At 39.0% G+C, this 17,441-nt stretch overlaps 1 protein-coding gene across 2 annotated transcripts in view; it reads left to right on the forward strand.

The window, feature by feature from the left end:
- Positions 1–17,441, forward strand: part of CSMD1 (CUB and Sushi multiple domains 1) — a 1,835,848-nt gene that overhangs the window by 1,357,999 nt on the left and 460,408 nt on the right. For both annotated transcript variants that reach the window (XM_044760557.2, XM_070499942.1), the window contains one exon: positions 15,202–15,305. In XM_044760557.2, the coding sequence (XP_044616492.1) occupies positions 15,202–15,305 (104 nt within the window). The remainder of the gene's footprint in view (positions 1–15,201; positions 15,306–17,441) is intronic.

A 17,441-nucleotide genomic window follows, 5' to 3' on the forward strand; every position in this document is an offset into this window, starting at 1 on the left:
ACAGCACTGAAAGTTAACTGCGTTCATAGGTAGGTGGGATAACTTGAGTAATTTCCCATACCACTCTCCAATGTAGCCCAGACAAGTGCGAATGATTCCAGAATTATTCAACAGCTGGAAGGTTTCTCCAAGGAGATCTGTCCAAGCGTGAGAGCATGTGAGAAAACTCTAACAGAGAATGAATTCTCTTTCTCCAAGTATTAGAACCGTATCATTGAGCTAACCCTGTGATAGGTTGATGTAAGTCTGATCCTGCAGTGTTAGACATTTCATTATTTCGAGGTGATGAGAGGTGGTATTGGCAGGAATGTATTAACTGTGACATAATAAAGATGGAATCATATTAGAATTTCAGGTGAATTTCTCAGAGTAGCTAAACTTAGGTAATGATTCTCCTGGTGGCATTGCATGCTATCAATGGAGTATAGATTTCTTGAGTTGATTTATCCCTGTCCTTATCTGCCATTTGGTCAGAATGAAGTATTTTTTTCACATCATTTTATAATGTGTTTGCACATAACTTTAAACAACATGGTTGAGATTGCTGTGTGCAGTAAATGGCTCATAATGACAGCCATCTTTTTATTTCTGGCGTTGGAGCAGTGACATGTCACTATAGTTGGAATCAACCACTTTTGCATTTCCTGGGTTGATTATAGTGATCATAGTAAAAATCTTTAAATTCTTTAATTACCAATACAGATCAACGAAACGTTTTGTCTAGTATGAGTTGCTCAAAACTTATTTTTACATGTTGACTAAACTTTATAGAACTAGTGCTGATCCTTGAAGTATAGTCTCACTCTTCTTGTTTGATGATGTTTAGTTCATCAGTGAGGATTATTCAGTGGGGATTGTCTGAGAGCTAACAACTTAAGGCTAGATGAGCACAAAATTTTCACAGGTTTGCAAGACATCCTAGACTCCTTCTCAGAGACTGCACAATTTATCAGCTGGTATGTGCTACCTGAAGAGTAACAATGGCCTGAGAGAGATCATACATCTAGCCAAAAATATCTATTAGCAGCAATGCACTGAGGATCTCTTTATAATGCACCATTTTATAATGGCTTGTGAAGAAAAAGAAAAAGAATTTGAGAAAGCCGTTCTCGCTTAGGATCCTTCAGACAAGAGAATGTCCTCAAGAAGGAGCCGAGGACATTGAGATGAGCCTCCTCTCTACTAAGAGAGAGAGATTGAGTGATTATCTCCAGGAACTGAAGAACATGGAGTGTTCCTGGGAAGAATGAGTGCTGTTATAAGAAAATTACTTTTCTGTTCTGTAAAAGAAGGAATGGATTAGAATCTACTCCCTTATCCACTTTCTTATTCATATCAATTGCTCTCGCTCCTATTATCTTCTCTTATTTTCTGGCCTGAATTCTTGTGTAGTTATAACCTTTGTGTGTTTTTCTATCTTTTTATACCCCAGGATTTTCTCTCCAAATCTGTCATGCTCTTCTCTCATCTATAATTTATTACTATACCTGAAATGGTGTACTCGGGAGTCCTCATGTGCTTGCTGAAGCTGTGTTCTCCAGTTGATCTATTATTAGAAGCAATATATGAAATGTGGAGGCAGTTGACCGAGCTATCCAGGAGTCTGTATTTTGTGGGCATCGTGGCCTGTTGACAGGTAGACTGTCTTACATGATGGTGGCCGAGCAGTATGTTTTATCATGTTTTCTAAGAACTAGACATAATCAGGGAGACCACTACGGGTCCCAGCCTGCATTCATGGCTGGCTAGATGGTCACAATAAAACTAGCATGTCCTTTTCAATTGTGACAGAGGTGCCCCAATATAGTCACAAATTCATGACTAGACGTAGGGTCCAAAAAGAAGGGAAATTGGCTGAGGTGGTAACAAGAGAATTATCTTCTCATCAACATCACATTCCATTTCCTGAGCAACTTCCAGTAACATTATATTTGATTAACATGTAGTGTTTCGTACTGAGGCAAGACGGTAAGGATGAATTTCTTCACTTGGCCTCCTCAGCAGCATTAAGACCTTTTCGTGACTCAGCTTCCAAACACCAAAACAAGGCTCTGAACTGCATCAGTTTTACGATTAAAGCATCTCAGAGGGAAATACCCAAAATTTCTTCCTCTACTTGATTAAAAATAAATGTAATGAGTAATTTATCTTCATGAAATTCATGTTTTTGTTTGAAAGTCAAACTTTGAAAAAAACGGAATATTTGTTATATCAACATTTTTGGTATTTTTTCCCCCACGTGCAGTTTTACAAAGTCAGGGTTCAGAATTATGAGTTTGAATATTTTACATTTATTTGAGTTGTGCTTACTGATCATTCCATGACCTGACTGCTCCCCGTTTATGACTCTATAAAGTTACTCTTGTTTTTATGGCTACAAGTCACATTGCTGATGTGACTTCTGCTTATTTATCGCCATGCCTTGTCTGTCGCCCCTAAATATGTCCACTGCAGAACTTCTTACTGTCTTGTCACATGCTAGTGTGTCTACCTAAATCATCACCACAACTTGATTGTATACAAATTGAGCTGCTTTTCCATCTTTAGGGCTGAAGCGCAGCCTTCTGGAAGAACCAGTACCCCATCCCTCCAGGCTGAGTTTAGCATCTCCTTTGTTCTCCTCCATCCTCCCAGCCTCCTAGCCTCTCTCCGAAGACAGAGAACATCAGCACTGCAGTCACTGGCTTTCTTGCCATCTCTCCCCGTAGACTGAGTGCTTCCAGTGTGTGCAATTGATCTGTGAATTTGCATTCTCCAGCAAAGTGCCTGTAATACCTAAGGACTCGAGAAGTGTACACTGAAAGAAAGAACGAATGAATGAATGAATGTGCTGGGTCTGTGGGTGGGGATTGTAAGGAGGAAAAAGTTTTCCTCGACCTCTTAGGGTCCCTTGCTGGATCTGCAAATTAAACTGACAGACACAGATTAACAGGAGAAAAACACGTATCTTTTATTGAACTTGTACGCTTACGTGGGAGCCTTCGTGAGAGAATGTAGACCCAAAGAAGTGACCGGAGCAGGAAGCTTTTACACATTTTAGACAAAGAAACATGAAATTTGTGAAGAATTGATGAGACAGAGGGGTTTGGACTAGGCATAGTCCATGGAGAAGGAGTAACTAGGAAGACGAGGTGAGTTTACAAGGTTTGTCTGCACAGCCTTCTCGGCCCCGATTCCCGTCTCTGGTGATGAGAACACCTTACCTCCTCCTGGTGCCAGGAGGGCACCTCTCCCAGTGGGTTATGACCTGTTCAGGGAAGAAGGGTGAGAGGGGAGATCAGAGTGACCTTCTTGCTTTTGTCATTTTTTAAAAGTTCCTTCAGCTTAAGATATTTAATATGCCAAGGTGCTGGATTTGGGAGTAGTGTGTCCTGAACTCCATCAGTCATAAAGCTGCATGAGAAATGAGCCCTCTTCTCCAAAAACTGACAGTTTTGTGAAGGAGGTAAGACCCAAGACATGGACCAATGGCATAACAGTAGAGGACCACAGATATTGAATATAGAACAAGACTGTCTCTCCCTGTTAAAGGCATCAGCGTGTCTGAGATGATTGTTTGAAAATACATTTGATGTTTCATCATTTTAGACTTCTAAAACTGGTATGTTCAGCTTGTAGCAGTGGAGATTCCAATAACGGAAAGCTGTGTTTTCATATTTCCATCCTTCCTTTGATGTGGAATATATTTCTTTTTTTAATTTCTTTATGGTTTCAGTAAGAATTCATAGATTTTGCTCAAACAAACTTTTAGGGGAAATGTTTTTCTACTAATCCTCCAGCTTTAATTTAATCTGCACTTGTTTTCCTATTCAGAATGTAGAATTTTTTATTGTAAGAAGACTATTTTCTGAGTCAAGAAATCCCTAGTTAAGTCCTGGTTTTGTCGCTTGCACAGCGATTTGTAAGTCGGTCCCTTTTACTCTCTTGGGGGAAAGTTTGTAGAACATCCCCAAACCTCTGCCATGCTGGTTATGGAACGTGTTATCCTGTCCTAGGCAATCCCGCCTCTTGGGCAATCTAAAATATGACGTCTTTCATCCCGTGTTATTCTTCTGCCTGAAGGGTAACTGGCTTTCCTAAGACATTATTTTGCGTCGGGTAAGTGCTAAGCACCTGACAAATATCACTTCATTTAATGTTTTCAAAAACTCTCTGAGATACTACTTTTATGGTTCGGGCACTGGGTTAAGTAACTTACCCCATCCCAAAAAAGTAATAGAGTCTGGGTTCAAAAAGTTAGTCTGACTTCAAAGATGAGTTTCCTTTTTACTATTCTGTTCTCTACCTATCTCCAAATATGTTTCTCTTTTCTGTGAGTGGGGAATGGGAGAGGGGAAAAAGCAGTAGTGAGTAAGGACCAGGGCTGCAGGCAGAGGAAGGAGAGAAGAGAAGGCAAGAAGCCACCTCTGTTCTTTTTGAATTCCTTCATATCCACCCACACAGGTAGAGCACACACCACTTACCCCAGTCTTTAGAAAAGCAAATACAGGGATATTCATTCCCTATCGGCTAGTCCTTTCTTTCAGGTGGGAAAATTTGCTCTCTCCTAATTAATTCATTTGTTAAATTCTTACCAGTATTTAGGCAATGTAGGGCCGGCCCAGTGGTGCAACAGTTAAGTTCTCATGTTCCACTCCAGGGGCCTGGGGTTTGCCAGTTCAGATCCTGGGTGTGGACCTACACAGTGCTTGTCAAGCCATGCTGAGGCAGGTGTCCCACATATAAAGTAGGGGGAGATGGGCATGGATGTTAGCTCAGGGCCAGTCTTCTTCAGCAAAAAAGAGGAGAATTGGCAGCAGATGTTAGCTCAGGCCTAATCTTCCTCAAATAAATAAATAAATAATAAAACAATAAATAAACCATGAAGAGGGAGAAAATGGATATATAACGTATACATTAATTAGAAAGATGACTGGTAATTCCTTTTCACATACTTATAAAGGAAGAGTTTGCATGTCAGAGAGTGTAAGGCCACCCAGGTTAAGATTTACCCTTGTCACTTCATGGGACATCCAGCTCCCAGTTATCATTGCCATGGAATCGAATCTGACCTGCTAATTGCTCTTCTGACCAGGTAACCTCACAGCTGACCGGTGGGCTGACACACCTTTGTCCCTCCAGGAAGTGAGGCAGCAGGCAGACCCTTCAGTTTAGAGACCAATAAGCTCACCCTGGCTATCCTGTTACTTCTTGGAAACGAGTAGCTCCTCACCTGAAGACAATTAAGCATCCGTTATTTTCTGCAGCAAGCTCCCAGCTTCTAATACATCTCCACTTTAGATAGGTAATACCCACCAGCTACGGCTTCTAACATACACACAGAATTACCGAAAATTAGGACTGGATGAAAATTAGAGACAATCTCAGTAGAATAGTCCAGTCCATTCATTTTAAGGATAAAGAAAGTGAGATGGAAAATAGTTCAATTACATGCCCAAGACCACACGCTTAGGGAGGCCAGCACCACCTCAACATTTTTCTGAGGAAATTGTCTTGAATTGTGTTCCATAGCAATGGATTACTCTTATGATAATATTGACTTGGCTAACAAAAGTTAATCGTAGATTGTAAAGAGCTTCACTTTACCTCTAGGTGGGGGAAAGGCTTAAAAAATAATTTGCAGTCACCAAACGGGTCTTAATCTTTTTTTCCATTAACAAGCCCTGATTATATGTGTCACCTCATTGTCTGGATTTCCTTGAAAACCACTTTTTCTTGATGTAGATGCTTTTGAGATTAGTTTATTTACCAAACGCATACATTAACTTCTCATGAAGTGTGATTAGACAGGAATGATTTTTATCCCTATTAAAGAGGGGGCAAGTGAGGCAGGAGAGCTGGAGTGACACCTCGCCCTACAGTGAGTAGCTAGTGAGAGACAGAGCTGGGATTTGTGCCCAGACATTCTCTCTCCAGTCTGAGCTCATAAGTATGACTGATAAGAACATTTTGAGTTCTGAGAAATCTTTATTTTTTTCTTGAACAAGTGTCTGTGGAATGTTCTTCTCTAATGGTTATAACTGGTCTGATATATTGTGAATTCACAAAGTAGGAGAGTAACAATTGATGTGTCTACTTTCCATACTGGGAAAAGTATTGGTGGGAAAACAGTCTGTGGGAGTTACAGAGGAGTAGTCTCTTTTTGGCCTAGAGAAAATACTAATTTCATTTGTTTTTAATATTGATGGAAAATACTTATAACATCGTAAAACTTGCAGAAAATTTTCCATGATAGCTAAGCTGGAAATACAACAAAGCCTACTGAATAAGTGAATGAACAAATTAATAAATGTAAAATTTTTCTCAAACATCACACAATATATTTGTCACATTTCATTGATCTGATTTCTTTATGCTTAGTTTTAACTTTAATATTACTTTTTTTAAAAGTTCATAGTAATGAAATGATAAGGAAATAAATTTCCATTTTACTTTCAAAACAAAATAGATTGCCCCACTGCTGGATATTTATCCAAAGAACTTGAAAACACAAAGGCATAAAGATACCTGAACCGCTATGTTCACTGTGGCATTATACACAATAGGCAAGACTTGGAAGTAACCAAGGTGCCCATCAAGGGACGAATGGATAAAGAAGATGTGGGATTTATACACGATGGACTACTACCCAGCAATAAGAAATGATGAAATATGGCCATTTGTGACAACATGCATGGGACTTGAGGGTATTATGCTGAGTGAAATAAGTCAGAGGGAGAAAGTCAAATACTGATGATCTCACTCATAAGTAGAAGATAAAAACAACAACAAACACACACATAGCAATGGAGATTGGATTGATGGTTACCATAGGGGAAGGCGGGAGGGCAAAAGGGATGATGAGGCTCACATGTGAGGGGATGGACTACAATTAGTTTTTGGGTGGTGAACATGATATAATCCAAAGAGAATTTGAAATATATTATGATGTCCATCTGACAGCTATATATTGTCATAATCCAATGTTACTGCAACTTAAAAAGGATAACAAAAATAAATAAATTAATTAAATTAAATAGATTGGACAGGTTTCAACTTTTTCCAAGATTTTTCAAATGATTTTCGTGATGCTTCATGATTGAGTTTGCCTCTAAATAACTTCAATCATCATTTTCCAACTGTGTAAATTCTGTTTATTTAATTTCTGTGATTTTTCATGATAATAGTAATTGTCAATTATGAAACTCTCATCATATGCCAAGCTAGATGTCAGCCCTTTGATATATATCATGTTTTTGTTCAATCAGTACAATATCCTAAGATGAAAGTGTTTGTTATTAACCCTATATTATAGTCGAGCAAAATAATCTAAATTGGTTAAGCGAAAATGTCAGCACACTTAGGCAATGGGGATACCAAAATTTACATTCAAATTGGCATCAAATAATTTCATTACTCTTTTATATTTATTTTAGTTTTATATTTGTCATAAAATGTTTAAGACACTAGGAAGTCATAAAGCGTAATAAACAAACTCCCACGTATAAAAATAAGTAAAACACTGCCAAACATTATCAATACAATTGAATTTCCTTGTATGCTCCTTTACAGCCGTGGCCCCCTCCTCTTACCCTCAAAGTGTCACTGATTTGGGGGTTGTTTGTTCCAGGATCTTACTGCATATGTGTGTTTTTCTAAGCGTAGATTAACATGGTTCTGCTTGTTTTGCTGTATAAAATCTTCAAGATTGCCAGATACTTTGATGCTTCAACAGGTAGAAAATAGATGTAGGGTTATGTTAGGATGAAAGAAAACAGATGCAAAATAATGCAGGGAGTGATAAGCATGAAGGTCTGTATAGCTAGATAGAAAGGAACGCGCTGTTGTGAAGTGCAGCTAACGTGGTACACCAGCTCCATGTGTGTTAACATCAACGCACACCTATCCCAGGGCCTGCATGTGCGCCATCACCACCACGGCGGGACACCTTGGTTGGATGGCACTGAGTGGATCACCCTGGGGTGATGGGTTCATGTGGGACAGCCCTGCATGCTCTCTTCATGCCAGCAACACTGACGCAGACGTTATTTTCAAGGCCCGAGTTCACGTGGAGTCACTATGAAACACACAGTGTTCCCAGGAAGCTTTACCTTCTTCCCTCCTCCTTTTTACCTTCATCCCTTTCTCCCTTCCTCCTTTTCTTTTCTCCCTTTCCCTCTCTCCATCCTCATCCTCCCTCTCTGCTCTCCATTTCTTCCTGTCCCAGGCCTCCTGGCCTCTGAGGTGTCATATTGTCATGTGTAAAGCTCAAATCCTCCTGCTTTAGATTCTATTGTCATGCACGTAGAGCAGCAATGTGAAAGAAGTAGCGCAGGACGGGACCAACAGCAGACACTGGGGGAACCATCGTTGTGGTGGTGGTTGTTATTATTATTTCTTGGCCTTTTAGGTTTCTCACTCTGGGGTCACAATGATGACTTTTCTGACTCATCATGTGTTTTAGGGCCTGGCAGTGCGGTTAAACTCTTCCTTCTTGATGTGATCAACCAGCGCTGACTTTCTTTTTTCTTTTGTCTTTAAATATCTGATGTCTGCTGAGTACGTATCCAGAAAAGGCCCAACCGTGTAGGCTTTGAAAGTCACTCTCAATGTCCAATTTTGCAGAGTTTTAAGTCACATAGACAGCACAACTACAAGTTTCCAGCCCTGACACTGATTAATTTTGTTTTCACATGGCACAATTGTTTTGGAGCAGATGCCTATGTGATGGGGGCTCTATAACCAAGGTGGCAGTCAGAACCCTGGGGCCCAAGGCTGTGAAGTGCACACCCTGCGTGGGCAATCCAGAGCTAACCCAGTGCCAGATGGGAGAGGTTTTACACATCAGTTTAAGGCAGTTTTCCCCATTATGCAAAAGAATCGCCAAGGGAGCACATTAAATGCACCTTTTCTGGGCATCCTCCAGAAATTCTGGTATGGTAGGCTCTTGACAATGTCTAAGGATCTGTATTTTTAATAATGACACTCAGAAGATACTGAGGCAAGTGGTCTATAGGCTACATCTTGAGAAATATGCCATAAGAGAATTTCAAATATGCAGACAATAGTGAGATCGTGCAGATTTTCAAGAAAAGAGTGATGTGTTCAAATATGTTTAAAGGCAACAACCTACTGGACTGTTAAGGTGTGTGGTAAAGAGAGTGAACAATTCCTAGACTGTCACACAGCCCGATCCAAGGCTCATGTTTGAATTAGAAGAATAACTGGCATTCATGGAATGTTTGCTAAGTGTGGTGCACTATTTTAGATGTTTTATGCATATTGATTCCTTTATTCCTTACAATAATCCTGTGAGGTAACTCGCATTATCCTACCTATCATGCAAATGCGGAAGGGAATTGAGTATGCTTACACAGATCATACAGCTAGTAAATGGCAAAGCCAGAATCCAAAGCCAGACGAGGCCCAGAGCCCCCACTGACAAGCAGTGTGCTGTCATGCCTCTCTACACATCGCTTGTGATACCTAGAATACATTTTTTTGCAGAATCCCAATAAAATTACCATTTGTATATTACTACAGAAATAAAATTTGTAGTTGTCAATCAGTGCCCTTTTTTATAGGACACTGTGCTAGCTATCGGTCAAACAGGTAAACATTATTCAAAATATTTTTTCAAATAAATATGTATAGACCCAGGGTGTTCGAGTAGATTTGAAATATACTTACTCTGTGCGTTTGGTAACTGTTACATATTATTACCCAAGTTTTGCCATAGAATATAATGCCGGAAGGAATCCTTTGCGATCAACACTAAAAGGAGTCTTTAATTCTACTAATTTAAAACAGTGGCATCACAAGAACTATTCTTTTGTACTTTTTTCAGTAAAACTGAGAAGTCAAACTACTGTGAAGTCTTGTGAGTTTGATGAATAAAAAACTAGTTTCTGAATGAATAGTTTGCTGTTTCACAGTTCTTCTTAGATATAGAGTAGGTGAGGGTAAGTGTGCCCATAAAATAATCCACTCTGACCCTTAATGAAGGATCATTCCATAAATGCAAAAAAAAGAAAACACTTCTGAAATCCCCTAGGATGCAGAAGTGTTACAGGATATTTCTGAGTGTGATTTTTATCCCTTATTATGAATGCATCAGCTTCACTTTGCAGAACTGTAGTGCTGTTTTGGTTACATTAATGTAAGGACATCAACTTTTGACCGATGTAAGAGAGTCTACGGTAAAACTGTCTATTATATATATATATATATATATATATATATATACATAATTTAATTTAATACCTGCCACCTACTGAGCTGCACTTAGTAGTGAAAAAAGAAAAATAAAACTACTTCTGTTTTCATAGATTTTACATTATAATGGGAAAGAAAATGGGCAGACAGATGAAACATAGATGATGATGAAGATAGATTGATAAATAGATAGATAGATAGATAGATGAATCATAGATGACAGCTAGAACTAGAGAGACAGAGAGCTAGCTAGATAGGAAAATCTCAGAAAATCTTAAGAGAGTTGGGAGGAAAATAAAAGTAGGTAATAAACATGTCAGTGGATAGAGTTGGGGTGATGCTCACAGGGAGGTCAAAGAAGACTCCCTGAAAAAAGGGTACTCAAATTGGTACCCAGTTGAGAGAGCCAGCCATGCCCGGGGCGCAGCAAAGAACTTTCTAGTTAGAGGTGAATTATGTACAGTACTGGAATTTAAAAGTGAAAAATTAGACACAAAAGACATAAAGGAGGGGTAAATCCTATCTTCTTTTCCACTAAGGCACAAATTTGGGGCCAAACAATATATTACTCTTACAACTCATAGTTTGAAGCATAAGTTAATATCCATCATTGGCTATTTCTGCGTGGTCCAATTTTTTTCTTGATAAAGATCTGGATATTTGTAGAGATTTCCCGTTAGAAAGGGAGATATTTATAAACACCATTGAAGATGGGTGAAAGATGAGTGAATGAATGAAACATAAAATATCTGTGTCACCGCTGCTTTGTCGTTCTTGATCTGAAGCAGGACTATAGGTCACTTAATGCCCCTCTCCCAAACCACAAGCAGTGGTAAGGGTGTCAGTATTTTCCTATTCTTCACCTTCTCCTCTCTACACAGGTTTAGACCCCTCCACCTGCAGTATACAGGTCTAGGATGCAGGATCTAGGAACCAGGCTCTCTAAGCTTCCATTTGCCTTCAGAAGACTGGGGATGGGTGGCAGTAGGATTGGGAGGCATTTAAATGGCCTTGCCACAGCATGCTTTGCTAGCATCTGTGATAGATAAGATATAACACTAGAATCTGGCCTACGGGTGTTCAGATGGGAACATCTCCCTGGCAGCTTGTCATGGTCTTGGGTGGCTGGGTTAGTTGAGTCCCAGCTGCCTCCTTGCCACTTCGTGTATCAGCTTCCCTACGTCTCACAGGCTCTGGGACAAGCCACTTCCTTGTGAGACCACGTCTGGGCTCCAGGGCTCAACCCCAGGGGAAAATTGGTTGCCTCATTCTTCATTTGTTTAACTCTATTATTTAATATGTAGAAATCATATACATATTTTTGTTTTATCAACTCAACCCTTTCTAGTTTATATAACTTCCTTTACATCATTCTCTTTATATTTAAGCAAGATACTCAGTAGGTAACTCTAAAATTAATCCTGTGGTTTGAAGGGTCTTTCAGCCAACGTGGAGATAAGGAGTGTGTTACTAAACCAGCTGAGACGTTTAAAAATCTGTAAAAGATTTTCCATTCCTTCTCACATAAAATAACCTCTTCACTGAATAAACATGCTTAAAGGAACATCCTTTTTCTTTTTATCTGGGACTCATAATCTTGTGGATCAATCATCTCTAGGGTTTTATTATGTCAGAAAAAAAAACAAAATTAACTTTGATTTGCATTTTTTCAAATTCTTCTAGGTTTGTGAATGGAATTCCTTCAGTTTTCTCAAACAGTTCTATGAGATGGGTGGTCCTGTTTTTCTTTTATGGCTTTGTTTTGTTTAAGTGGGGCCATAATGAACCACTTCTAAGCTCCATTCTCAACACTTTAATCAGCTGTTAAGAAATGTGCCTTCCCTTATTTTTCTAATTATTGATTGTGCACCCTTTGTTCCAGTTATTTCTTGACAAACTTCAATGTCTTCTGCTTTTATCCATAGATCTATAATTTTCTCTTGTAATCCTTTCATCTTTTAGTCCTTCAAAGTTCCAGCTAACTTACCCCATATCCTCAGTTGGTAGGTTTCACTGTTCTGTAAATGTTAATTTGGCTGTTTAACACATCTAATAATGCGCTGGTTTATTCTATAGCAGTTATTAAGTTGTGACTCTTAAATTCCCAGCCTCTCATTTTTAATAAATTCCTATCCTCTTTCATCCATTTGAGAATATGTTTCAATATTTTTCTAAAAAATGTCTTGATTCCTTGGTTGTTTCATTTCAGGGAGTAATGAAATTCTTTTGGAGATCTCACTGGTTTATTCTCTCAGTTTAGACAGTAAACCATTTTTAATGTTCTTCCATCACTGCTTTGCGTTTTCTTACTGTCCCTGGTGAGCTGGTGAGTCTTTGTTGTTGTACTGCAAATACAATAGTCCCTCCCTTGTCTGTGGTTTTGCTTTTTGCAACTTGAGTTACCTGTGATCCAAAATATTAAGTGGAAAATTCTAGACATAAACAATTCACAAGTTTTAAATTGTGCACCATTTTGAGCAGCATGATGAAATCTTGAGCCAATATGCTCCGTCCCACCCAAGACATCAATTATCTCTTTGTCCAGCAGATTCTCGCTATAAATACTACCCACCCCTTAGTCACCTAGTAGCCAACTGGGTTATCAGACCGACTGTCGTGACATCACAGTACTTGTGTTCTCGTCATCTTTATTTTACTTAATAATGGCTCCAAAGTGCAAGAGTAGGGATGCTGGCAATTCGGATATGCCAAAGAGACGCCGTAAAATGCTTCCTTTAAGTGAAAAGGTGAAAGTTCTAGACTTCATAAGGAAAGAGAAAAAATCCTACGCTGAGGTTATTAAGATCTATGGTAATTTTCATTACAATATATTGTCATAGTTATTATATTTTGTTATTAGTTATTGTTGTTAATCTCTGACTGTGCTGAATTTGCACAAGACTGAGGCTACGTTTCTCTTTCTATGGAGCATTGATAGCACGGGGAAGGACTGTCCTTTGACAACAGCCTCTGCTGATTGTCCAGGCTAAACGCGGAAGAAGACCTAACAGCCTTTTCCTTGGCTTGAAAGAATTACAAAATGGCTATTTTTACACCCCAAATGAAAGCACATTTATGTAGCGGGACCCCCTATCTGTGACTCGTTACAAGTCGGTCAACCATGACCCTCAGACCTTAATGGATTATCATTGCTTCGCTGCAGGCTGTTCCACAAGTCAGGACTGAGTAAATGTGTCAAAAAGGTGATAGGAACTCCCCGGTCTCAATGAGGAAGCTTTACTTCTTTTATTCTCTTCTTGTTGGACCACGGTCACTTATAAATCGACCCATGAGAAAGCCAAAAATTGAAAGAAACTATCCTCAGGCTTTAGGCTTCGTATGCAATGTTTATATGGGTTTGTGACAGCTATCAACTTCTACACCTGTTTCAAATCAGATTGCTAAAATAATGTATTCATACAAACACTGCAATTTGAAAGAGTAGATTTTTTAAATAAATTATAATGGCTATATCACTAATTTTAGTAAGAATTTCAAATAACAAAATTAATCTATTCTATCTTAGCATTGCTTGGAAGAGCACCTGTTTAGAGCCTGCTTTTCTTTGATGAACTCTGCGCAACAAATTGGATGTCAGGCAGAAGCCTGCCTTCCCCCAGTACCACTTACTACTTTCTTTCAAGTTTAACAGACATTTGATACTTTTTTTACAAGATTCCAAAGTTTCAGATCTACTCTGAAATAGATCCCATTAGAATGTATTTCCAACATTATCGTGGCTGTTCTTCCTGTCCTCTCTCCCTCTCTCTCTCTCTGTCATTTTATCTATCTCTTTCATCTGCCATTCTATCATCTCTATCTATATCACTTTCATCTATCATCTCTTCCTATTATCTGTCTCTTTCATCTATCATGTCTATCTCTTCATCTATCTATCATATCTATCTTTTATGTACTATTATCTATCATTTATTTCTATCTCTTTCATCTATCTATCGCCTATATATATCATCTATCTGTCATCCATTTATCTCTCCTTGTTGTCCTTGTCACCCAGGGTTCTAGCCTAACTTCAATACCTCTTTGACTCTCTTCTCCCCAATCATGATATTAGTCACCAAAGGAAGCATTTCTTCTCTCAGGAGAAAAGGTTCCTGTGCTCTACAGAAATAAGTTCATAGAATCGTAGCGTATTGGTGTGTCACATGTAAACCGATCTTGCCTAGATGTCATGGTGTGGCTCATCAGGAAAAAGTGTTATTTATTTATTTTTTTTTTTTGAGGAAGATTAGCCCTGAGCTAACATCTGCTGCCAATCCTCCTCTTTTTGCTGAGGAAGACTGGCCCTGAGCTAACATCCATGCCCATCTTCCCCTACTTTATATGTGGGACGCCTACCACAGCATGGCGTGCCAAGCGGTGCCATGTCCGCACCTGGGATCCGAAGTGGCGATCCCTGGGCTGCCGAGAAGCGGAACATGCGAACTTAACCACTGCGCCACCGGGCCGGCCCCTGGAAAAAGCGTTATTTATCAAAACAAAAACAAAAAACTTCAAAGCTTTGCAAAGTTAAATGTAGAGGACAACTTTCTAGCCTCAAAAGGTCTTTTTCTGTATGTTGATATGGATAATTAGATGAAATCTACATACATAACTTTTAAATATTTATTTCAGGGTGTTCTGGGTGTCCTCAAAATATATCTCATTAACTTCAATCAACATTTCTTTTGCTTATACCGAGTTATCTTTCAGTCATTCCAAACACTATAAATGTTAAGTGTTTGATAGATATTTGAATTAAAGTGTCATTTCATTGTCAGAGCTGATAATAAATATCTTTGTAGTAATAGCAATTTTGAATTCCATAAAATTCTATAATTGAGGGCTCTCAAATGTATATAGTTATCCATATAGTTACTTAAAAAGCAGCTTGAAATCGTGTGAAATACAATGGAATTGAGGAGCAAAAATTAATACTACAACTGAATATTTGCAATATTTAAATTTCCTGTGATGCTAAATCATTATCTTTTGCCTTTGATTCAGGTCATCAAGCTTGCCTTTGAGGAGTTTGAATTGGAACGAGGCTATGACACCCTGACAGTGGGTGATGCTGGGAAAGTGGGGGATACCAGAACAGTCTTGTATGTGTAAGTACATAATTCCCCTTCTCTTCTTTCCTCCCACGTGCACTTATATGCAGGCACATTGACATATCCTTGAGATTCAGGTGCACACTTCCTGTTCTGACTCACATGTTTAATAAATGCCATATACACCTCATTAGTAGCTTCCAAATCTAATTTCACATGAGAACTAATTCACGATTGCATTTTGTCTGTATCATTTTTTCCAAATCATTAAAAATTATGGAAAAAAGAATATATAGACGAGTAGAAAGTAAAACTATGAGTTTCTCAACCCACTCCTCCCTCTCAGCTCCTCTCTTTCTACTTCTCTGTGGTGTAACATTATCAGTGTTTTTGGAAAAATGATTATTTTCTAGAAGAATGCCATATATCTCCCCAAAGCCCTTGCATTCTATAAAACTGCATATCAAAAGTAACAGAGATAGGGGAAAACAGTGTTGGGGTAACTCACTGTGTGTCTGTGGATCTCTGTCCTGGTACACAGTGACAGCCTTGCCATAAACGTGAGCGTAGGAACCCCTGCACTGGCCTTGCCCCCAGAGTTACAATCTGCTCTGCAGGGCTTCACCCTGACGGTTTCAACTACTTCCAGATGCAGGGCCCAGAGGACAGTGTTGTCGCTTTCTATGAGACCTGTTCTATCAAAACTAAAACTACAATCCAGGGGTATCCTCACTCATCAGGGCCTTCAGCTCAGAGGGAACCATCTTTGTAGCATCTTCATCTGCTTTTGCACCTTGCACAGAGAGCTTTGTGCAGTGGCTGCTGAAATTACTAAGCTAGAAACTTCTTTCATTAGTGGAAGTCATTCTGCAGGATCTTTGCTTTTTGCTTAGTCTACTTGTACATTGCTGAGGTTTGCTCTTTATTTGTGAGAAAGCTTGCCTCTGATAACTTCAACTTATTTTTCTACTAGGGAAAAAAAAAACCAGTACCGGCTGTTGTACTCACTCACTCATTCTCTAACTTAGCAGTTACTTATAAGGCAGTTCACATTTTAAAAAGTGCTGTAGCTGAACGTGCTATCTCTGCCTTTAAAAACTAAAGCACCTGTACTCTCATCACATTGGGAACATATTCTTTTCATTTATTATATCCTGGATGTCTTTCCCTGACAGGACATACCTCTATCTCATCATTTTTTTGGTCCATTACTACTATCAATAATAGTAACTAAGATCATGTTACTGACCCATGACTTATGATAACAATTATAATAATAGCACTGGTAACTTCATAGCTAATATTTATTGAGTATCTCTTATATTCGATACATTGTGCTAAATGCCTGAGTCATTTTATCTTATTTGGTCCTCACTTTAATCCTGTGAATTAGAGGTTAACAGTATCCTCATCTGATAAATGATGAAACTGAGGCTTGGGTAAGACTAAAGGACTTACCCCAATTCACAAACCTAATATGCGTTGGAGCAGGTACTCAAGCCCGGTGATTCTGCTCCACCATCTGTATTCCTTACCATTACCTATGGATGTGCCATGTTTTTAACGGATTCTCACTGGTAGTCTTTTGTTTCCCCGCCCACCCCATTCTTGGGCATTTCTAAGCAGGTTTGCAGTAAAAAACTCTGCACAAATACGTTGTCACACTTGTTTTATGTGCCTTCAGGAAAATTTCCAGTAGAGGGCTTTCCGGGGCAATGGCTATCTCCATTTACATGGTTATCCTTTTCCATTGATCCACCCCCCTCTACAGTTTACATCAATTTACTCTTCCACCACGGTGTATGCAAGTCCCTGGTTTCTCACACCATCACCAAATAGATATTCTTTTTTGACAATTTACTAGGCAAAAGTTACTTTTATTTCTAAAAGTACAGATTGCTACAGGGTGGGGCCCGGACATCTGCATTGTTTGCAAGCTTCCATGTTGATTGATGCTTTCAGCCTGGCATTCGTCTGGAGCAGTATATGTCATGATAAATTGGATAGATATGGGGCCAGGAAGCCAAGGATGGAGTTTCTAGCTCTAGTTTTGCTATTAACTATCTCTGTGGCCCTGAGGGATGTCACTTTACCTCTCTGTACCTCTGTTTTCGTGACTATAAAATATATATAATAAACTTTTCCTGCCTGTGGTAAGGAGAAAAGTGAAATAATGCACATGAACACACTGGA

This window comes from Equus asinus, chromosome 27 (genome assembly GCF_041296235.1).
Source record: "Equus asinus isolate D_3611 breed Donkey chromosome 27, EquAss-T2T_v2, whole genome shotgun sequence".
NCBI lineage: Eukaryota > Metazoa > Chordata > Mammalia > Perissodactyla > Equidae > Equus > Equus asinus.